This window comes from Oryctolagus cuniculus, chromosome X, assembly GCF_051225735.1.
Source record: "Oryctolagus cuniculus isolate XC-2025 breed Fujian yellow rabbit chromosome X, ASM5122573v1, whole genome shotgun sequence".
NCBI classification, from domain to species: domain Eukaryota; kingdom Metazoa; phylum Chordata; class Mammalia; order Lagomorpha; family Leporidae; genus Oryctolagus; species Oryctolagus cuniculus.
In genome coordinates this window covers 42,844,470-42,868,794 of record NC_142888.1, presented here as the reverse complement: position 1 = coordinate 42,868,794, position 24,325 = coordinate 42,844,470, and the positions used below count along the sequence as shown (strand labels likewise).

The window sequence follows — 24,325 nt, the reverse complement described above, 5'->3', positions numbered from 1 at the left end:
TACAAATATTGTCCCATTTTCTTCTGGGATGCACAGTGTCTGCTGAAAAGTCTGCTGTTTATATGTAACTTGATGCTTTTTATACTATTTTCAGGGTTCTTGTATTTAACTTTTATCTATAATATAATTGCATAAGATCTGCTTTGATTGAGTTTGGTTGGGGTTTTTGAGCTTCCTGGATCTGGATATCCATTTTTCTTTCTTTTTTACTTTTTAAAAGACGTATTTAAAAGTCAGAATTACAGAGAAGTGGCAGAGAGAGAGAGAGAGAGAGAGAGAGAATCTTTCAACCACTGCTTCACTTCCCAAATGGCCACAGCAGCCAGGGATGGGCAAGGCTGAAGCCAGGAGCCAGGAGTTTCATGGAGTTCTCCCACATGGCTGCAGGGACACAAAGACTTGGACTATTTCCTGCTGCTTCCTCAGCATATTAAGAGGGAGCTGGATCAGAATTGTAGGAGCCGGGACTTGAATTGCGCCCATTTTGGATGCTGGCATTGCAGGTGGTGTCTTTACCTGCTACACAACAGCTCCAGCCCTCCATATATTTTTTTAAGAATTGGGAGGCTTTCAGCACTTCATTGAATAGAGTTCCAATCTGTTTTTCCTTCTCTTCTCCTTTTAGGTGTTCTTATAGTGCAAATATTTGTTTGATTAACAAGGTCTCATATGTCTCATAGGCTTTCATCTTTCTTTTAGTTATTTTCTCTATTTTTTAGTTATTTCAAATGACGTGCCCTCAAGTTCATAGATTCTTTCTTCTACTTCAGGGGTGGGGAACAGTTTTTTGACATGATCATTTGGGTATTTATAACATCATTTGTTACCCAGACACTATTATCAACTTAAAATTTAGCCTGGTATAGATTTATTTAATTTTGAATCTCGGCCGGCACTGCAGCTCACTAGGCTAATCCTCCGCCTTGCGGCACTGGCACACCGGGTTCTAGTCCTGGTTGGGGCGCCGGATTCTGTCCGGTTGCCCCTCTTCCAGGCCAGCTCTCTGCTGTGGCCATGGAGTGCAGTGGAGGATGGCCCAAGTGCTTGGGCCCTGCACCCCATGGGAGACCAGGATAAGTATCTGACTCCTGCCATTGGATCAGCGCGGTGCGCCGGCCGCGGCGGCCATTGGAGGGTGAACCAATGGCAAAGGAAGACCTTTCTCTCTCTGTCTCTCTCTCTCACTGTCCACCCTGCCTCTCAAAAAAAATTTTTTTTTGAATCTCACCTGCAGTTGCCTTGGCAAGGACAGATCAAGTGATTTTGGAGGCCTTATGCATTCCCTGGGCCAGACTTTCCCCACCCCTGTCTGCTTCTTTAATTCTGTCTTTGCACTTTGAGTTGCATTTTAAAATTTCATTGGTTGATGGCCGGTGCCGCGGTTCAATAGGCTAATCCTCCGCCTGTGGCGCCGGCACACCAGGTTCTAATCCCGGTCGGGATGCCAGATTCTGTCCCGGTTGCCCCTCTTCCAGGCAAGCTCTCTGCTGTGGCCCGGGAGCACAGTGAAGGATGGCCCAAGTGGTTGGGCCCTGCACCCGCATGGGAGACCAGGAGAAGCACCTGGCTCCTGGCTTTGGATCAGTGCAGTACGCTGGCCGCGGCGGCCATTGGAGGGTGAACCAATGGTAAAGGAAGACCTTTCTCTCTGTCTCTCTCTCTCACTGTCCACTCTGCCTGTCAAAAAAAAGTCATTGGTTGAATTTTTCATTTCCAATATTTCTGATTGATTTTTGCAGCTCTATCTGTTGAAAATCAAATTTGCTTCATGTATTATTTTCCTCATGTCCTTGGATTACTTATCCACATTCTCTTGCATTTCTCAGAGTTTCCTTAGGATCAGTATTTTTCATTTCTTTTTTAATGCATTTCATTTATTTACTTCTAACCAAGAAATATTTCTGGAGAACTGTTGTGTTCTCTGGAGATTTCTTGCTTTCTTGCTTCTTCATTTTTTTTTCTCTTTGTTGGTGTGCACAATCTAATGTAATTGTCGCATCTTCTATTTGAATAACTTTTGTTGGAATAGATTTTTTCATTTTTTTGGAATGTGAGACTTTAGGTAGATAGTTGCTTTGGCTTTTGTTCTAGGTAAGTGCAGCGATGTAGGCTCCATATGATTTCTTCAACCGTCAGTGGTGTCTAGAAGTGGCACACTTGTCTAGATTGCAGCAGTTCATGCAAGTAGTGGTGTGACTTTGCATTGGACATGAGCTTCCAAAGGTGTATATTCTCAGGCTCTGTGGAATTAAGTATCAATTATACTAGGGCTTGAGATGGCAGTAACCATAGTCCTGGTACTGTGGGATAAGAAAGGACTGTCCCCAGATACTACTTGGCAAGTGTTGGTGATTCCAGGACTTGTAGTACTCTAGTATGTAATGGCCCTGGAGCTATGGGATGTAGATTGGACCACCCCCAGGTCCTGCAGTGCATAAATGGGGATACTGTGGCTTATAGCACAGAAAGTTGCAGTGTTGGAGCCAGGAACCATGGATTAGAGCTTATTTATGTCCTATGGTATAACTACAGGTGATTATGTGATTTATGGCAGCAACCTACATGATATTACAGCCATAGGATACAAGTGGGACTATTCCCAGGTACAAGACAAGCATAGTTTATACTAGGAATTGGGCCCTGGCAACCAGCTTGGTGACTCCAGTGATTATACCTAACAGCCAGAGTTCCAAAGATTCAAGACAGATGAGATCATACTCATTTCCCAGTGACTGAGAATCAGTGGTTCTGGAGCTTGTGACACCAATAACTGTTGTTTTAGAGCTGAGGGATACAGATTCCTTTACATCAGTGTGAGCATGAGTGTCACTGAAGCTCACAATCCTGGAGCTGTGGGATTGGAATGTCCCTAATTCTCAATAGGCAAGTGTGTGGCACTGGGTTTACTGGTACCACCAACTGCAGTTTTAGAGTTGCAGGAGGAATATGGGGGGTGATCTCCAAGCCCTGTGACATGTGCAGTTGATGCTGGCCTTATGGACTGTCAACCTTGAGCCCTGATCTATAGTACAGAGACAAAATCTTTAAGTCCCACAGGGTAAGGGTGATCTTGGGACTTGTGCACTGGCTGCCAAGAGTCTTAAACCATGAAATATAGAAGGGGCACTTTTCCAGGTCACATGGGATGAGCAAGTGTCATTACACCACTTTTGCACTGCTTAGTGAAAGCCTTAAGTCATAAGACAAAGACAGGGGAACTTCACCAGGTCCTGTGGGTTGAGCAAGGCTGACGCCATAATGTGTATATTGGAAGCCTAGGTCTCTGAACCAAGAGACATGGAAGGAAACTTCTCAAGATCCCACAGGGCTCAGTTGACCTCTGCTCTGGTGCATCTCAATACCTCATCTTCAGGATGCTAAGGGGCCTGTTCTCTGCCCTGTGAGTGCACTGGTATCAAGGGCTTCTGGTAGAATCTGAGGCTTCCTGTTGGCTCCTAAGAAAGAACAGAATCTAGCAATGGTTGTTCTGGAACAGCTTGAGTTCTGGAGATTGTGGAGGAGTTTAATATGGGTTCCTTTTTGGAGCAAAGCAGTCACTCTAATCTGAATCAACTTCTGAAATCAGATTTAATAGATGTGAGGCCTGTGGAATTCTGCTGTAGTTGGGGCTGCGAGTCTGCAATGATCATGTTGTGGGAGGGGGTCGATGTTGCTGTTTTCCCACTTAACTTTTCCAAAGCAATGTGGAGCTAGAGCAGCTGCAGTCTGTAATTCCAAAAAATAAATATTTATTTATTTAAAAGGCAGAATTACAGAGACAGGGAGAGACACAGAGAGAGATCGATCTATCATCTGCTGGTTCACTCTCTAAATGGCCACAACAGGTGGGACTGGGCCAAGACGAAGCCAGAAACATGGAACTTCGGTCTTCCACATGGTGCAGGGGCCCAAGGACTTCTATCATCTTCTGCTGCTTTGCTACACACATTAGCAGGGCACAGGATGGGAAGTGGAACAGCCAGGACAATGACCCCTAAGGATGCCAGCATTGCAGACAGCTGCTTAACCCACTGTGCCACAACTTTGATCCCCTCATTATCTTTTTATTCAATTTCTCATGAACTTTTAAAACCCCCTCATGAATATGAATTGTGTGTGTGTGTGTGTGTGTGTGTATTATTTCCATATCTTCTTGGCTTTTGTGAATAGTGCTACAATGAATATGGAAGAGCAGATTTCTTTATAAGTTTGTGATTTCATTTCCTTTGGGAATATATCCAGATAAGGCATTGCTGGTTCATATGATAGTGTTATTTTTAAATTCTTTAGGAACATCTACATCATTTCCTATAATGGGTGTACTAATTTACATTACTTCTAATAGTTACTAGTGTTCCTCTTTACTGCATCCCTACCCCAACCACTGTTATCTCTTATCAATGTGATAATAGCCCACTTAACTGGTGTAAAGTGAACTCTCATTGTGGTTTTAATTTACATCTCCCTGATGATTAGTGATGTCATGTGCTCACTCATATATCTGTTGGCCAGCTATATATCTTTACAAAGTGTATGCTTATGCCTTTTGCCCACTTTTTCACCAGGTTATTTGTTTTTCTGATATTTATGCATAAGAATTCCTTATCACTTTTGAATATTAATGCCTTCTCAGATATGAAGTTTTCATATATATTTCCCCATTCATAATTTTTTTTTATTTCTTTGAACATGACTTTTACAGAAGTTTCTTAGATTTTATTTAGTTCTATCTATTTTTGCTTTTGTTGCCAGATCTCTTAGTGTGATACCTGAAAAATAACTGCTAAGACCAATGTCAAAGAGCTTTTCTCATATATTCTCATCTAGGAGTTATCTGGCATCAAGGTGTTTTTTTTTTTTTGACAGGCAGAGTGGACAGTGAGAGAGAGAGACAGAGAGAGAAAGGTCTTCCTTTGCCGTTGGTTCACCCTCCAATGGCCGCCGCGGCCAGCGCGCTGCGGCCGGCGCACCGCGCTGATCTGATGGCAGGAGCCAAGTACTTATCCTGGTCTCCCATGGGGTGCAGGGCCCAAGGACTTGGGCCATCCTCCACTGCACTCCCTGGCCACAGCAGAGAGCTGGCCTGGAAGAGGGGCAACCGGGACAGAATCCGGCGCCCCGACCGGGACTAGAACCCGGTGTGCCAGCGCCGCAAGGCGGAGGATTAGCCTAGTGAGCTGCGGCACCAGCCTGGCATCAAGTTTTATATTTAGGTCTTCTATTAATTTTCAGTTTATGCTTGTGTATGATGTAAACTAAGTATCTAGTTTCATTCCTTTGCATGTGGAAATCCAGGTTGGTTGAAGAGATGATCATTTCAACATTGTGTCTTCTTGTTGTCTTTGTTGAAAATTTATTAACTGTATGTGGTTGGATTTATTCCTAAACTGTGTATTTTGTTCCAGTGGTCTTTGTTTCTGTTTTATTACAGTACTGTATTGTTTTGATTACTATAGCTTTACCATAAAATAATTTTAAATAATGAAATATCATACCTTCATGTTGTTTTGGCTATTTTTTTTTGTATTTCAATACAAATTTCAGGATTAGTTTTTTTTTTTTTTCTGTTTCAATGAAGAGTGGCTGCTGAAGTTTGAGTAGGGAGTGTATTACATCTGTGTATTGCTTTGGGTATAATGGATATTTTCACAATATCAAAAATCCCAATCAACATGGGGTATGTTTTCACTTACTTGTTTCTTTTCATTTTCTTTCATCAGGGTCTTACAATTTCAACAGACAGATCATTCACCTCAATTTTATTACTATATATTTTAATTTTTAATACTACATAAATGGGATTGTTCTCTTGATGTGTTTTTCAACAGTATGATTATTTGTGTATAGAAGTATTATTTTTCTATGTTGATTTTGTATACTGAAACTTTACTAATTTATTCATTTTAACTTTGTCTTGTGGAATCTTGAGTTTTCTGCACAAAGGATCATGTTATCTGCAAAACAAGATAATTTTACTTCTTGCTTCTTGATTTGGAAATCTTATTTCTTCTATTTGTTTTATTGTTCTTTTTTTTTTTTTTTTTTTTTTTTACTTTTATTTAATGAATATACGTTTCCAAAGTACGAATAATGGATTACTATGGCTTCCCCCCCCATACCGTCCCTCCCACCCACAACCCTCCCCTTTCCCACTCCCTCTCCCCTTCCATTCACATCAAGATTCATTTTCGATTATCTTAATATACAGAAGATCAGCTTAGTATACATTGTTTTATTGTTCTTTATAGTACTTCCAGTACTATACTGAACAGAATTAGTGAGAGTAGATGTTGCTGCCTCGTACCTTATCTTACTGCAAAAACTTTTTAGTTGTTGCTCATTAATTATAATGTGAACTGTGAGTTTTTCAAAAGCAGTCTTTATTCTGTTGAGGAACTCTCCTTACATAACATAACTGTTAAGAGTTTTTATAAAGAAAAGATATTGAATTTTATCAAATCCATTTTATGCATCAATTGAGATGTTCATTGCCATTCTTGTCATTCATTGTGATACTGTGATGTATTACATTGTTTGATTTGCAGGTGCAAAACCAGCTTTATATGCCACAGGCAAATCCCACTTAGTAATGATTTACCATCTTTTTAATGTGTTGTTGAAGTCAGTTTCCTAATAATTTATTTTCATTTTTTAAGATTTATTTATTTTATTTGAAATTCCGAGTTACACAGAGAGAGGAGAGAGAGAGAGAGAGAGGGAGAGAAGTCTTCCATCTACTGGTTCACTCCCCAGATGGCCACGATGGCAGGAGATGCACCAACACGAAGCCAGGCAGGAGCCAGGAGCTTCTTCCGGTTCTCCCATGTGGGTGCAGAGGCCCAAGGTGTTGGGCTATCTTTTACTGCTTTCCCAGTCCATAGCAGAGAGTTGGATTGGAAGTGGAGCCATCCACATCCATATGCGATGGCCAGCACTGCCAGCATCAGCTTTACCCTCTACGCCACAGCACCAGCCCCAATTTCCTAATAATTTATTGAAAAATTTACCATACATGTTCATAAGAAATATTAGCCTGCATATTTATTTTCTCATGATGTCTGTCTTATATATACGTGTGATGCTGACCTCCTAAAATGTGTTTGGAAACATTCTTTCTACCTCTATGTTGTGTAGGAAGTTAAGAAGTATTAATACCAATAGCTATTTTAATCTTTTGGTAGAAATTCAGCCAAGAAATCATCTGGTTCTGGGTCTTTCTTTGTTGGGAGGTATTTCATTGTAATCAAGGGCAAGTACCATCCACAAATGGGATGAGAAAAATAGAATGACTTCTAGGCAGCTTGTTCCCATAGGATAGGGAGCTGCAGCAGCTTATATAGGGAATGGTGTACTACCATATGTGTGAGCATTGTTCCCTGATAGTAGAACCTCAAGGATGAAGACATGCACAGGCTCCAGGTCATTCAGGGCTAACTCAAGCAGCGACTCTGGTTTTAAGATGGAATTTTATGGTAATAGCTTTCACCATGGGTTTCAGTCTTTGTCCCTGTACAATGTAGACTCATTCTTGCAGCACTGTAGCTGTGTGAAATCCTAATCTGGCATCTAGGCCCAAAACACTAGGATTATCCAGTAGTGAAGACTATAAGTATTTGTAGAGATGATAAGGATTATTGGGGGCTTCTTGCTTACTTTTCTTCTGTGGGGAGAAAACCACCATGGTTCTGAGCTGAATCTGACTAGAGAAATGGGGTGGTAGGGGAAAGTTGTCTTCTTCCCTTCTCTATATGGTCATTATGAGTTTCTTTGCTCCACAGAATATCTGTCACTCCTTTGCTGTACTCTTATGCTCTCCTTTTGTATGGTGAAACTTGTAGTTGTTTATTTCCTGTTTTGTTTCTTCTGTGGTAGATACTGGCATTAGATACCTCTAATTCACTATCTTGCCAGCATCCAAAGTTCTATGCAATTATGGTCTGTCAACTTCAGAAATATTAATAAATAAAATCAGTTCCTAAAATTATGTTGAAAGTGAAATTCAAAAAAAAGTTTATTTTTCTCCATAACAGCACTGAATCCCGGAAGGATCCACTGATTAGATTGCTTGATGAAATGGAGGTGACAAAGGAGCAAGATGAACCTGGTATTGTGGTAAGTATTGTCTGATCTCACCATGGGTCCGAGTTACAAGATAAGAAACAGTTTCTGTGGTTACTGCATTCCCTATTGGAGTGATATAAGAGACAGAACCCAGAGATTTGCCAAGAACAAGAGACCAACTAATAAGAAAAGGTGGGAGATGGAGAATTAGAATGATGTAAAGGCCCTAGGAAAGTATGAAATAAAGTCACCCAGACAGGAAAACTGAGGCCATGCTCTGTGATGTGATTTACCAAAGATCACAGAGCCAACACTGGAGGAGTTGAAGCTCAAAACCAGGGCTTTTGTGGCCTTATCAAAAGCTTATATCCATTAGAAAATTGGTAACCCCTAAAATGTTAGGGTTTCAAATTTCCAAATAAGCTGACAAGATATTTTTTCCCACTGTAATAATTAACATACAGCACTTGAAATAGTACTTTGCAAACTATAAATGTCAGCTGTTAATATTAGTACTGAAAGACCAACAAACAGACTGCTGACTTAGCCTAACCAATCCCACTTTCAAATCCAATCACTGGTTTTATGGAGAGCACAAGGTCTTGCTCAAAGGAGCCTAAGATGCTTATTCTTAAAAGTCTTCCAAAATGAGTGGAATTATCCACAATCCTCGTACTTGGGCTTGGAGTTCACCACAAAACTAGTTTTTCCATATAATATCCAAATAATATTTCCTGAACAGTAGTCAGTGAAGTCAACAAAGTCACTGCAGGGTTAGATATAAGAAATCATTGCAAGGTGTCCTTGCAGACCAACAAAAAAGAGAAATATAATTCTACCACGTAGTCCTCATTCAGTCCTGATTATCCCTAAAAATAAATAATATCTCCTACCTCAGGGGTATCTATTTAACGAACTGTGTCCTAAACATGGGGAATAAAAGCCAGTCAATCATAGGACAACTAGATAGAAGAACAATAAGGAAGTAGAATAATCAGGTAACTGTAACAGATATCTACAGAACGTTTCATCCTACACATAAAGCATTTACATTCTTCTCAGCAGTACATGGAACCTTCTCTAGGATTGACCACATACTAGGCCATAAAGCAAGTCTCAGGAATTCAAAAGAATTAGAATAATACCATGCGGCTTCTCAGACCATAAAGGAATGAAGGTGGAAATTAGCAATTCAGGAATCCCTAGAACCTACGCAAACACATGGAGATTGAACAACATGCTCCTGAATGAACAATGGGTCATAGAAGAAATCAAAAGAGAAATCAAAAATTTTCTGGAAGTAAATGAGGATAACATCACAACACGCCAAAACTTATGGGACGCAGCAAAAGGAGTGTTAAGAGGAAAGTTTATATCAATAGGAACCTACATCAAGAAATTGGAAAGGCACCAAATAGATGAGCTTTCAGTGCATCTCAAGGATGTAGAAAATCTGCAGCAAACCAGACCGAAATCTATAATAATTAATCTATAATAATTAATCTATAATAATTAAAATCAGAGAAGAAATCAACAGGATTGAATTCAAAAAAAAATTACAAAACATCAGCCAAACGAGGAGCTGGTTTTTTGAAAAAAATAAACAAAATTCACACCCCATTGGCACAACTAAATAAAAAAAGAAGAGAAAAGAACCAAATCAATAAAATCAGAGATGAAAAAGGAAACATAACAACAGAAACCACAGAAATGAAAAGAATCATCAGAAATTACTACAAGGACTGGTTTGCCAGCAAACAGGGAAACCTATGACAAATGGAGAGATTCCTGGACACATGCAATCTAGCTAAATTGAACCAGGAAGACATAGAAAACCTAAATAGACCCATAACTGAGACAGAAATTGAAACAGTAATAAGGGCCCTCCCAACAAAGAAAAGCCCAGGACCAGATGGATTCACTGCTCAATTCTACCAGACATTTAAAGAAGAACTAACTCCAATTCTTCTCAAACTATTCAGAACAATCGAAAGAGAGGGAATCCTCCCAAATTCTTTCTATGAAGCCAGCATCACCTTAATTCCTAAGCCAGAGAAGGATACAGCACTGAAAGAGAATTAAGATCAATATCCTTGATGAACAGAGACGCAAATATCCTCAATAAAATTTCGCCAATAGAATGCAACAACACATCAGAAAGATCATCCACCCAGACCAAGTGGGATTTATCCCTGGCATGCAGGGATGGTCAACATTCGCAAATCAATCAGTGTGATACACCACATTAACAGACTGCAGAAGAAAAACCATATGATTATCTCAATAGATGCAGAGAAAGCATTTGATAAAATTCAACACCCTTTCATGATGAAAACTCTAAGCAAACCGGGTATGGAAGGAACATTCCTCAATATAATCAAAGCAATCTAGGAAAAACCCACGGCCAACATCCTATTGAATGGGGAAAAATTGGAAGCATTTCCACTGAGATCTGGTACCAGACAGGGATGCCACTCTCACCACTGCTATTCAACATAGTTCTGGAAGTTTTAGCTAGAGTTATTAGGCAAGAAAAAGAAATTAAAGGGATCCAAATTGGGAAGGAAGAACTCAAACTATCCCTCTTTCCAAATGATATGATTCTTTATTTAACTGATCCAAAGAATTCAACTAAGAGACTATTGGAACTCATAGAAGATTTTGGCAAGGTACCAGGATATAAAATCAATGCACAAAAATCAACTCCTTTGTATACACAGGCAATGACAAGGCTGAGGGAGAACTGCTAAGATCAATCCCATTCACGATAGCTACAAAAACAATCAAATACCTTGGAATCAACTTAACCAAGGACGTTAAAGATCTCTATGATGAAAATTACAAAACCTTAAAGAAAGAAATAGAACAGGATACCAAAAAATGGAAAAATCTTCCATGCTCATGGATTGGAAGAATCAATATCATCAAAATGTCCATTCTCCCAAAAGCAATTTATAGATTCAATGCAATACCAATCAAAATACCAAAGACATTCTTCTCAGACCTGAAAAAATGATGCTGAAATTCATATGGAGACACAGGAGACCTCGAATAGCTAAAGCAATCTAGTACAACAAAAACAAAGCCGGAGGCATCACAATTCCAGATTTCAGGACGTACTACAGAGCAGTTGTTATCAAAACAGCATGGTACTGGTATAGAAACAGATGGGTAGACCAGTGGAACAGAATTGAAACACCAGAAATTAATTCAAACATCTACAGCCAACTTATATTTGATCAAGGATCCAAAACCAATCCCTGGAGTAAGGACAGTCCATTCAATAAATGGTGCTGGGAAAACTGGATTTCCACGTGCAGAACCATGAAGCAAGACCCCTACCTTACACCTTACACAAAAATTCACTCAACATGGATTAAAGACTTAAATCTATGACCCGACACCATCAAATTATTAGAGAGCATTGGAGAAACTCTGCAAGATATAGGTACTGGCAAAGACTTCTTGGAAAATACCCCAGAAGCACAGGCAGCCAAAGAAAAATTAACATTTGGGATTGCATCAAATTCAGAAGTTTCTGTACTGCAAAAGAAACAGTCAGGAAAGGGAAGAAGCAACCAACAGAATGGGAAAAAATATTTGGAAACTATGCAACAGATAAAGGGTTGATAACGAGAATCTACAAAGAAATCAAGAAACTCCACAACATCAAAACAAACAACCCACTTAAGAGATGGGCCAAGGACCTCAATAGACATTTTTCAAAAGAGGAAATCCAAATGGCCAACAGACACATGAAAAATGTTCAAGATCACTAGCAGTCAGTGAATTGCAAATCAAAACCACAGTGAGGTTTCACCTCACCCCCATTAGAATGGCTCACATTCAGAAATCTACCAACAATAGATGCTGTAGAGGATGTGGGGAAAAAGGGACACTAACCTACTGTTGGTGGGAATGCAAACTGGTCAAGCCACTATGGAAGTCAGTCTGGAGATGCCTCAGAAACCTGAATATAACCCTACCATTCACCCCAGCCATCCCACTCCTTGGAATTTACCCAAAGGAAATGAAATTGGCAAACAAACAAGCGGTCTGCACCCTAATGTTTATTGCAGCTCAATTCACAATAGCTAAGACCTGGAACCAACCCAAATGCCCATCACCAGTAGGCTGGATAAAGAAATTATGGGACATGTACTCTATGGAATACTATACAGTAGTCAAAAACAATGAAATCCGGTCATTTGCAACAAGATGGAGGAATCTGGAAAACATCATGCTGAGTGAATTAAGCCAGTCCCAAAGGGACAAATATCATATGTTCTCCCTGATCAGCGACATCTAACTGAGCAGCAAAGGGGAAACCTGTTGAAGTGAAATGGACACTATGAGAAACAGTGACTTGATCAGCTCTTGTCCTGATGGTTGATGTACAATATAATACTTTATCCATTTTATTATTTTCTCTTTGTTTTGTTCTAGTACTATTGGTTGAACTCTGTGATTAACACACAATTATTTTTAGGTGTTTAAATTTTAACTGAAAAGTGATCCCTGTTAAATATAAGAGTGGGAATAAGAGAGGGAGGAGATGTATCATTTGGGACATGCTCAATCGGACTTGCCCCAAATGGTGGAGTTAGAATCATGCCAAGGGATCCCAATACAATCCCATCAAGGTGGTATGTATCAATGCCATCTCACTAGTCTAATGATCAATGTCAGTTCACAATTGATCACACTGATAGGTCTAAGAGTCAAAGGGATCACACAAACAAGTCAAGTGTCTGCTAATACTAGCTGATAGAATCAAAAAGGGAGAGAACAATCCATCATGGCAAGCGGGATACACAGTAAAGTCACAGAATGACAGATATCCTAAATAGCACTCTGGCCTCAGAATCAGCCCTTAAGGCATTCGGATATGGCTGAAGAGTCCATGAGATATTTTAGGCATGGAAAGCCAAGACACCCTGGAAAAAAAAAAGAGAGAGACCTAAATGGAAGATCTCTGCAAGTGAGATCCCATTGGAAAGAACGGGGCCATCAAAGAAGGAGGTACCTTTCTCTGAAGGGAGGAGTGAACTTCCACTTTGACTGTGACCCTATCGGAATAAGATCGAAGTCGTAAAACTGAAAAGGCTTCCATAGCCTTGGCAACTCATGGCTAGAGCCTAGGGAGATTACTGACGCCATAAACAAGAGTGTGAAATTGTTAAGTCAACAACAGGAGTCACTGTGTACTTACTTCTCATGTGGGATCTGCCCTTAATGTGTAGTCCAATGTGAAGTAATGCTCTAACTAGTACTGAAACAGTATTTTACATTCTGTGTTTCTGTGTGGGTGCAAACTGATGAAATCGTTACTTAATATATACTGAATTGATCTCCTGTATATAAAGAGAATTGAAAATGAATCTTGATTTGAATGGAATGGGAGAGGGAGCGGGAGATGGGAGGGGTGTGAGTGGGAGGGAAATTGGGGGGGGGAAGCCACTGTAATCCATTAACTGTACTTTGAAAATTTATATTTACTAAATAAAAAATAAATTAAAAAAATAAAAAAAGAATAATCAGGTTACCCTATAAACCAAGTAAGCTGTGCTGATATCTATAGAACTGCTTACCCAACAACACCAAAACACACATTCTTCTGAGATAGACATGGGATATTCTCTAAAATTAACCATCTATACAGCCATGAAAGAAGCCTTAGTGAACTTAAAAATACTTGAAATCACACAAAATATGCACTTTAATTACAGTGGCATGAAATAAGTAATCAATAGCAGAAATTTGGAAAATTCAAAAGGATGTATAAATTAACATGCTCAATCGGACTTGCCCCAAATGGTGGAGTTAGAATCATGCCAAGGGATCCCAATACAATCCCTGCTAAATCTCTGCTAAATCAGAGTCAAAGAAAAGTTAAAAATGGAATTATAAAATACATCAAAATGAATGTAAATTAAACATATCATACCAAAATTTATGGGGGGGCTTTTGAGCTGTAAACAATTATATTGCAAGAGGAAATTACAAATCAATAACCTCTAGTTATACCTTATGAATTTAGACAGAGAGAGAGAGAGAGAGAGAGAGAGAGAGAGAATATTGAGATCTTCTATCCCCCAAGCCAGGTCAAAATCAGGAGCAAACAACTGCTACTGGGTTTCAGATACAGGTGACAGTGACTCAAGCACTTGAACAGGGAGCTGGATTAGAAGTGGTATAACTGAGAGTTGAACCAGCATTCAGGTATGGAATGTGGGCATTCCAAGCAGTGCCTTAAAACACTGTGCCAAAACACTGACCCCTAGAAATTTCCATTTAAGTAATTATACTGAAGTTATATTTGGAAGTTCCACTCAAATTTAATTATCCCGAATATAGTCACTAAGCCACATCTAGTTTCAAGGGAAGCTAAGAAATAGAGGCTCTGTGCACAGATAAAACTTTAGCAGGAGGACTGGTTGTATTACTTGAGGAAGAGAGTAATTGAATCCTGGGAGCCTACATCAAAACCTCAGATATTTGGTCTATAGGCCAGATCACTAACACTTTTATTGTTTTTTTCTGCCCAGAACATTGAAGGAGACTATGCAACTGTTATGAATTGGGATAAGATCAAAAGACAAAAATGCCTGGAAATCCATTCCTGGCCACATGGGGTCATGGCCGTAGGGTGAGTATAGTAATTGGGGTTATACAGTCAGGATATATATATATATATATATATATGTGTGTGTGTGTAAGTAACAGTATCGGTAAAAGGTACATTGATTGCCTAGGAGACAATTTTTCCCTTGTGTGGTCATTCAGGATGTGAGTACTGCTTAATATTGAGAGAAAATATCATCTACATATAGTCACCAGAAGCCACTGCCCTCCTGACCATCATCTCCAAGCCCCAATATTTTAAAATGATTTTAAGTGCTCTTTTAAAAGAAGATTAATTAATTTATTAATTTATTTATTAAAAAGTTACACAGAGAGAGGTAAAGGCAGATAGAGAAAGATCTTCCATCTGCTGGCTCACTCCCCAAAAGGCTGCAATAGTCAGGGCTAGGCAAGACTGAAGCCAGGCACTTCTTCCAGGTTTCCCATGTGGATGCAGGGGCCCAAACACTTGGGCCTTCCTCCAGTGTTTTTTGAGGCCATTAGCAGGAAGCTGGATCTGAAATGGAACAGCTGGGACTCAAACCAGCGCTCACACTGGATACTGGAAACTCAGGCAGTTGTTTTACCCACTACTCGACAATGCTGGTCTCTCTAATGGCTTTGTAAAAAATTAGTCATTTCTTAAATCTTCAAATATTTATTTATTTATTTGAAAGAGATAGATGAGAGAGAGAGAAAGAGAGAGAGAGAGAGAGAGAATCTTCTCCATTCACTGATTCATTCTTCAGATGGCTGCAACGTCCAAGACTAGGCCAGGCTTAAGAAAGCAGCAGGTACGTCATCCCAGTTGCCCATGTGGGTGCAGCGGTCCAAGTACTTAGGCCATTGTTCGCAGGGAGCTGGATCCGAAGTGGAGCAGGCTGGACTCAAACTGGTGTTCTGATATGAGACGATGGCTTCTTAAACTGCTGTACTAAAGCACTGGCTCTTTAATTATTTTTGAAACTGCTCAGATGATAGAGTGACTAAGGCTAGAGTTTGAGAGTAAAGGGTGAAGAAGACATGGCTTCTGAACATTTATTTCAACCCTTGATTCATATATTTAGTTTTTACCATGTGCCGGAAACCGAGCTTACAGTAATGAATAAGTCACATTCCCTGTACTTAAGAAATATACTGTCTAGATTGAAATACCCTGCATTCTAACTCCTTCTACTTCTTTGTAAGTGCTCCTCATTCTTTTCCAAAGCTGGGAGGGGGACTGTTTCCACACTTGAATATAAGCTGTCTTGTAGTAGGAAGCTATAACTAGACATTCTCCTGGTCTTTATTATAGCCCTTGTCACAATCCCACAGCATTGCCACTGCCACATGGAAGATGCACATTCATTGATTTATTCACAAATTTATTTCAGTAAATATTTATTGTACTCCTCTTTTGTGCTAGATATTATTCTAGTGCTAGGGATACAGCTAGCAAATGGGGATAACGAGACTGTGACATGAGACACGAGATATTTAGTAAATTGGATTATGTAAATAATCTTCAATGTTCAATAAATAATTCCACTTTTCACAACCTCCACTGCTTGTACCTCTGATCAAATAAATATCATCTGTTGCCTGGAATAGAGAAGTAGCCTTCTAACCAGTCTTCCTGTTTCAACACTTAGTTCCTTGTAATCCATTGTCCATAAAATAGCCACAGTGATTCTTTGCAAATGAAGATCAGATCACGTCACTCCAAGCTATAAAATGTCCAGTGACTGCTTATCTCAGAGTAAAATATCAAGATTATATTAGGCCTGAATGATCTTATGATTCTATACCTCAAAGACCTAACCTCATATCACAGCTCAGGAGAAACCATACTCTGCTTCCCCCACCACCACCAGAATCACAGTATCACCAAATCTTTTTTTTTTTGCATTTTTTAAATTTTTATTTAATGAATATAAATTTCCAAAGTACAGCTTATGGATTACAATGGCTTCCACCCCATAACTTCCCTCCCGCCCACAACCCTCCCCTTCCCGCTCCCTCTCCCCTTCCATTCACATCAACAATCATTTTCAATTCTCTTTATATACAGAAGATCAGTTTAGCATACATTAAGTGAAGATTTCAACAGTTTGCACCCACACAGAAACACAAAGTGTAAAATACTGCTTGAGTACTCATTATAGCATTAAATCACAATGTACAGCACATTTAGGACAGAGATCCTACATGAGGAGTAAGTGCACAGTGACTCCTGTTGTTGACTTAACAAATTGACACTCCTGTTTAAGGCATCAGTAATCTCCCTATGCTCCAGTCATGAGTTTCCAAGGCTATGGAAGCCTTTTGAGTTCACCGACTCTTATCTTATTTAGACAAGGTCATAGTCAAAGTGAAAGTTATCTCCTTCCTTCAGAGAAAGGTACCTCCTTCTTTGAAGACCTGTTCTTTCCACTGGGATCTCACTCACAGAGATCTTTCATTTAGGTCATTTTTTTCCAGGGTGTCTTGGCTTTCCATGCATGAAATACTCTCATGGGCTTTTCAGCAGGATCCGAATACCTTTAGGGCTGATTCTGGGCCAGGGTGCTGTTTCGGACATCCGCAATTCTATGAGTCTGCTGTGTATCTCGCTTCCCATGTTGGATCGTTCTCTCCCTTTTTTTTATTCTATCAGTTAGTATTAGCAGACACTAGTCTTGTTTATGTGATCCCTTTGACTCTTAGTCCTTTCATTATGATCAATTGTAAACTGAAGTTGATCACTTGGACTAGTGAGATGGCATTGGCACATGCCACCTTGATGGGATTGAATTGGAATCCCCTGGTATGTTTCTAACTCTACCGTTTGGGGCAAGTCAGCTTGAGCATGTCCCAAATTGTACATCTCTTCCCTCTCTTATTCCCACTCTTATATTTAACAGGGATCACATCACTTTTCAGTTAAATTTCAACACTTTGTATTAATTACAGAATTAAACCAATAGTATTAAGTAGAACAGACAAAGAAAAAATACTAAGAGGGATAACGTATTAAGTTGTACATCAACAGTCAGGGCTATGGCTGATCAAGTCACCGTTTTTCATAGTGTCCATGTCACTTCAACAGGTTTCCTTGTTGGTGTTCAGTCAGTTGTCACCGATCAGGGAGAAGATATGATATTCGAGGTCACCAGTGCCTCCATATGAATTTCAGCATCATTTTTTCCAGATATGAGAAGAATGTCTTTGGTATCTTGATTGGCATTGCATTGAATCTGTAAATTGCTTTTGGGAAAATGGACATTTTGATGATGTTGATTCTTGCAAACCATGAGCATGGAAGATTTTTCCATTTTTTGGTATCCTCTTCTATTTCTTTCTTTAAGATTTTGTAATTCTCATCGTAGAGATCTTTAACATCCTTGGTTAAGTTGATTCCAAGGTATTTGATTGTTTTTGTAGCTATTGTGAATGGGATTGATCTTAGCAGTTCTTTCTCAGTCATGGCATTGCTTGTGTATACAAAGGCTGTTGATTTTTGTGCATTGATTTTATATCCTGCCACTATGCCAAACTCCTCTATGAGTTTCAATAATCTCTTAGTAGAGTTCTTTGGATGCCTTAAGTAAAGAATCATATCGTCCGCAAAGAGGGATAGTTTGACTTCTTCTTTTCAATTTGTATTCCTTTAATTTCTTTTTCTTGCCTGATGGCTCTGGCTAAAACTTCCAGAACTATGTTGAATAGCAGTGGTGAGAGTGGGCATCCCTGTCTGGTACCAGATCTCAGTGGAAATGCTTCCAACTTTTCCCCATTCAATAGGATGTTGGCCGTGGGTTTTCATAAATTGCTTTGATTGTATTGAGGAATGTTCTTTCCATACCAGGTTTGCTTAGAGTTTTCATCATGAAAGGGTGTTGAATTTTATCAAATGCTTTCTCTGCATCTATTGAGATAATCATATGGTTTTTCTTCTGCAGTCTGTTAATGTGGTGTATCACACTGATTGATTTGCGAATGTTGACCATCCCTGCATGCCAGGGTAAATCCCACTTGGTCTGGGTGGATGATCTTTGTGATGTGTTGTTGCATTCTATTGGCGAGAATTTTATTGAGGATTTTTGTGTCTGTGTTCATCAGGGATATTGGTCTGTAATTCTCTTTCAATGCTGCTTCTTTTTCCGGCTTAGGAATTAAGGTGATGCTGGCTTCATAGAAAGAATTTGGGAGGATTCCATCTTTTTCGATTGTTCTGAATATCTTGAGAAGAATTGGAGTTAGTTCTTCTTTAAATGTCTGGTAGAATTGAGCAGTGAATCCATCTGGTCTTGGGCTTTTCTTTGTTGGGAGGGCCTTTATTACTGTTTCAATTTCTGTCTCAGTTATTGGTCTATTTAGGTTTTCTATGTCTTCCTGGTTCAATTTAGGTAGATTGCATGTGTTTAGGAATCTCTCCATTTGTCATAGGTTTCCCTGTTTGCTGGCAAACAAGTCCTTGTAGTAGTTTCTGATGATTCATTTAATTTCTGTGGTGTCAGTTTTACGTTTCCTTTTTCATCTCTGATTTTATTGATTTGGTTCTTTTTTCTTCTTTTTTTTAGTTAGTTGTGCCAATGGTGTGTCAATTTTGTTTATTTTTTCAAAAAACCAGCTCTTCGCTTGGCTGATTTTTTTGTAATTTTTTTCTGGATTCAATCCTGTTGATTTCTTCTCTGATTTTAATTATTTCTCTTCTCCTACTAGATTTGGGTCTGGTTTGCTGCAGTTTTTCTAGGTCCTTGAGATGTGCTGAAAGCTCATTTATTTGGTACCTTTCCAATTTCTTGATATGGGCACCCATTGCTATAAATTTGCCTCTCAATACTGCTTTTGCCATATCCCATAAGTTTTGATATGTTGTGTTGTTATCCTCATTTACTTCCAGAAAGTTTTTCATTTCTCTTTTGATTTCTTGTGTGATCCATTTTTCATTCAGTAGCATGTTGTTCAGTCTCCATGTGTTTTCATACTCTCTAGGGTTCCTGAGTTGCTAATTTCCAACTTCATTCCGCTGTGGTCTGAGAAGCTGCATGGTATGATTCTAATTCTTTTGAATTTGCTGAGACTTGCTTTATGGCCTAGTATGTGATCAATCCTAGAGAAGGTTCCATGCGCTGCTGAGAAGAATGTGAAGTCTGTAGATGTAGGGTTGAAAGTTCTGTAGATATCTGTTAGATCCATTTGGGCAATAGTGTCGATTAAATCTGCTGTTTCCTTGTTGATCTTCTGTCTGGATGATCTGTCTATTACTGAGAGTGGAGTATTGAAGTCCCCCAGTACTATTGTATTGGAGTCTAAGTCTCCCTTTTAGTCCCTTAACATATCTTTTAAATAGACTGGTGCCCTGTAATTAGGTGCATATACATTTATAATAGTTACATCTTCCTGTTGAATTGAACCCTTAATCATTATATAGTGCCCCTCTCTGTCTCTCTTAACAGTTTTTGTATTAAAGTTTATTTTGTCTGATATTAATATGGCTATACCTGCTTTTTTTGGTTTCTGTTGGCATGGAATATCTTTTTCCAACCTTTCACTCAGTGTGCATGCATCTTTGTTAGAGAGATGTGTTTCTTGTAGGCAGCAAATAGTTGGGTTTTGTTCCTTAATCCATTCAGCCAGTCTGTACCTTTTAACTGGAGAGTTAATTCCATTAACGTTTCATGTGACTATTGATACATAGTGACTTTGCCCTGCCATTTTCCTGGAGATATTTTCTAGTATATTCTTTGAGCTTCCTATGCTCTTTTACTGGTAGGTTTTCTTCCTTTTCCTTCTTTCATATTGATGGCCATGTTTCTGTGTTTCTGAGTGTAGCGCATCTTTAAGCATCTTTTGCAGGGCCGGACGAGTGGAGGCAAACTCTTTAAATTTCTGTTTGCTATGAAAGGTCTTTATTTCACCTTCATTCACAAATGAGAGCTTAGCAGGATATAATATTCTGGGCTGGAAAATTTTCTCTTAGCACCTGTGCTATGTCTCGCCATTCCCTCCTAGCTTGTAGTGTTTCTGATGAGAAGTCTGCTGTGAGTCTAATTGGAGATCCTCTGAGAGTAATCTGACGTTTCTCTCTTGCGCATTTTAGGATCTTTTCTTTCTGTTTCACTGTGGAGAGTTTAATTACAACGTGTCGTGGTGAGGATCTCTTTTGGTCATGTTTACTAGGGGTTCTATGAGCTTCTTTTACTAGGATTTCTCTGTCCTCCAATCCTGGAAAGTTCTCTGCTAGTATCTCACTAAAAAGGCCTTCCAATCCTTTCTCTCTCTCCATGCCTTCAGGAATTCCTAGAACTCGAATGTTGTTTTTTTTTTTTTTTTAATAGTATCCTGTAGATTCCTGTCGCTCCCCCTCTTCGTGGAGGAACGACACAGGACCCTGCGTTGCTCTTTCGTCTGCTCGGCCCTTCCCGGGTTTGCTGCTGGTTCTTCCCGGGTTGGCTACCGACCCTTCCACCTCCGTGGAAGGGCGGTTCCCCCTGCCACCTTCCCCACTTCCGCGGGGGAGCGGCACACCACCGGCCGGCTCTCTCGGGGGCTGCACAGGTGTTCCCTCAGATAGTTGTTCCCCTTAGATGTTCCTGGTGCATGTTGTCTCTCTCCTCCTTTATAGTCCTCTTCCACCAATCCCAACTCTGCTACCCACACGCCGAGTACGCTGCTCTCCTCCAATCAGGAGTAGGTCCTACAGTTTATTGGTTGAACTGGAGGCACCTGTGTAGAAGCTGCTTCTCCCTTCTCAGCGCCATATTGTGGGAGAGCAGATGCATAGAATAAGTCTTAATTCCAGTAACTTAGTCTAGTCCGAGCTGCTCCCAGTTGCTCCCCACAATTCCCAACAATATTTTTTAGATTTCTAATTTCCTTTTCTTTTCTTTGGTTTGACTGTATGTTTTCCTCTGCTCTGTCTTCTAAGTCTGATATTCTCTCTTGTGTTTCACTGACTCTGTTTTTTAGACACTCTGATGTGTTTGTCATTTGATCTTCATTTCATTTTGATTTCTCTTCACTATCACACTTTCCTGTTCTACTAGTTTCTGCATTTGATTTTGATTCTTCCTTAAAATTTCATTTTCACGAGAGAGATTTTCTATCCTGTCCAATAAGGATCTCTGTAGTTCAAGAATTTGCTTTTGAAAACTTCTAAATGTTCTCATCATAATTTTTTTCAAATCCGTATCTTGCATTTCTTCTATCTCATCATCTTTATAATCTTGGCTTGGAGTGTTTTGTTTTTTTGGAGGTGTCATAGTGTCTTTGTTGATCTTGTTCCCTCGATTTTTGTTTGTTGCTTGGCATAGTTAATTCTTCTTCCCTCACTGTGAGTTTTTTTTTTTTTTTACACTATGTCTGTGTTAAGTGGACTGTCTGCTGTTGGAGGAGCTTCGGAGACTTGAGATGTGTGGCCAGAGAGCTCTGCTTGGTTCTTCCGGGTTACGGGTGTGCAAAGGTGACACCCTCAGGTTATGCGTGGTAAATCTCTCTCTTTTTATTTATTTATTCATTTATTTATTTATTCATTTATTCATTTTATTCAGGAGGTAAGTAATACTGCACGGCTGAGCAGAATTGATGGTATTTAGCTTTCGATCTCTGGCTTCTGTGTGTATATCATTCTTCTGCTTTTTCCAACAGACCACCCAAGAATCTGTGAGGGCTCAGTTTCACCTGTGTGTTTCCACTGGGTTGCCTAGGTTACTGAATTGTAGCGTCTCTGGAGAGTACTCACGTGACCTCCATGAGTTCTCTCACCAGCTGTCTCTTTTTTCCCCTGGCCTCAGTTCATTAGCTCTACCCTTTTTTTACGTATATCCAGAATGGCGTCTGCTCTTTGTCTCTTGCGTGCCATTGCAAAGTCGGTGGAGAGAGAAACTCGCCCGTACCAGCACCCCCCCCCCACTTTTTTTTTTTGATTCCTTCTCTCCTGGAGTCAGTCTGGTGAACTTTCCTGCCTCAAGTCCGCTTCCCTCTTGACTCTGTACGCTGTTTCCCCGCCAATGTCTCGGGTTACTGAGCTCACCTCCCCTTCCAGAGCTGATGTGTGGACTCAGAGCTGTGGGCATCCCTGCTCTCCCCGCTGGTCGTCTGTGTCATATCCACTATATCCAGAAGGGTTTCCTCTGCATTTTTTCCCCCGAGCCTTTCCCTGTGATTACTGTAATTCCTCTTTTATCAACCTATTTTTTCCCGGACTATCAGTGCGCGTCCTCAATATTCAGCCATCTTGGCTCCGCCAGTATCACCAAATCTAAGAGCTAGAGATGATTAAGGCTGTGTTAATCCAGGAAGCTAAATGACACTCATAAATATAATTCTTTGCTATCAGACAAAATAATTTTCTTGGCCCACCTTAAATGGATATGTTCTTATTCCAGATATATTTACCTTAGTCCTTCTCTTAAAACTTTATTATCCAATGCATCTTCCACACACTCTCCCAGTGTTAACATCTTTTGTACAGTATACAACCAAGGAAATGACAAGGGTAGACTTCATGAACTTATTATCATTTCCCTCGTTTTGCAGGTATGCAGATGTATGTGTGTATTTAGCCTTATGCAGTTGTTTAACATGTACAACTTTCTGTAATCACCACCATAGTCAATATCCAAAACCACAAGTCCCTTCTTGCTACCCCTTTATAGACAAACTCAGGCCCACTGTTCCCATCTGTAAAATATGGCAATAGCTAATATGCTCTTCATCTTTATAATTACATTATTTATCAAATATTACATAATGGTATCATAAAGTCTGTGTGCTCATGAGATGGACTTTTTTTCACTCACTCCTTCCCTTGAGGTTATCCAAGTTGTTTCCCTTATCAATATGCATTCATTTTTATAGCTAAGTAGCAGTATTCCATGATATGAATGTATGAGTTTAACATTTATCCATTAAAATACATATGAATTCCTATCAATTTGAGGCTATTACAAATATGATGCTACTTTCAGCAATTTGTAGAAAATGGAATTAAAAGCTGAGTTTACTTTAGTGTAAAGAATTGAAATCCACCCATACTCATAATGCTGTGATAAACATTTGTGAACAAGTTTTTGCATGAAAGTAAGTTGTAATTTCTCTTTTACAGATATCTAGGAAAACAATTTCAAGGTCATACAGCAGTTGCATGTAGAGTTTCTAATATTGAACTGGCATCGTATAAATGGGTTAAATTCCACTTGCTGATGTGAACTGTTTTCACACATGCTATATCTGAATTGCAAAATAATAAAGATTCTTGTTTCTAGGTCCATGGCAGTGTGATCTGTTATCTTATTTGGTTTTGGTATTAGGACAATACTGATCACAGAATTTGGAATTCTTGCCTCCTTTTTGCCTTTTGTGAAAAAATTATGTAAATTTTCTGTTGATTCTTCTTTGAATGTTCGATAAAATTCTCCAGTGAAAATATACAGGTCTTATGCGCAAGCTGACTTACCTCAAACGGTAGAGTTAGAAACATACCAGAGGGGCCGGTGCTGCGGCTCACTAGGCTAATCCTCCGCCTAGCGGAGCCGGCACACCGGGTTCTAGTCCCGGTTGGGGTGCCGGATTCTGTCCCGGTTGCCCCTCTTCCAGGCCAGCTCTCTGCTGTGGCCAGGGAGTGCAGTGGAGGATGGCCCAGGTGCTTGGGCCCTGCACCCCATGGGAGACC

At 39.7% G+C, this 24,325-nt stretch overlaps 1 protein-coding gene across 10 annotated transcripts in view; it reads left to right on the top strand.

Annotated features, from left to right (window-relative positions):
• LOC100358984 (vascular endothelial growth factor receptor kdr-like) overlaps positions 1-24,325 on the top strand; it is a 299,906-nt gene that overhangs the window by 259,306 nt on the left and 16,275 nt on the right. For 8 of the 10 annotated variants that reach the window (XM_051827734.3, XM_051827731.3, XM_070067438.2 and 5 more), the window contains 2 exons: positions 8,031-8,112; positions 14,610-14,710. The exons of the other annotated variants lie outside the window; for them this stretch is intronic. In XM_051827734.3, the coding sequence (XP_051683694.3) occupies positions 8,031-8,112; positions 14,610-14,710 (183 nt within the window). The remainder of the gene's footprint in view (positions 1-8,030; positions 8,113-14,609; positions 14,711-24,325) is intronic. 10 annotated transcript variants of the gene reach the window in all.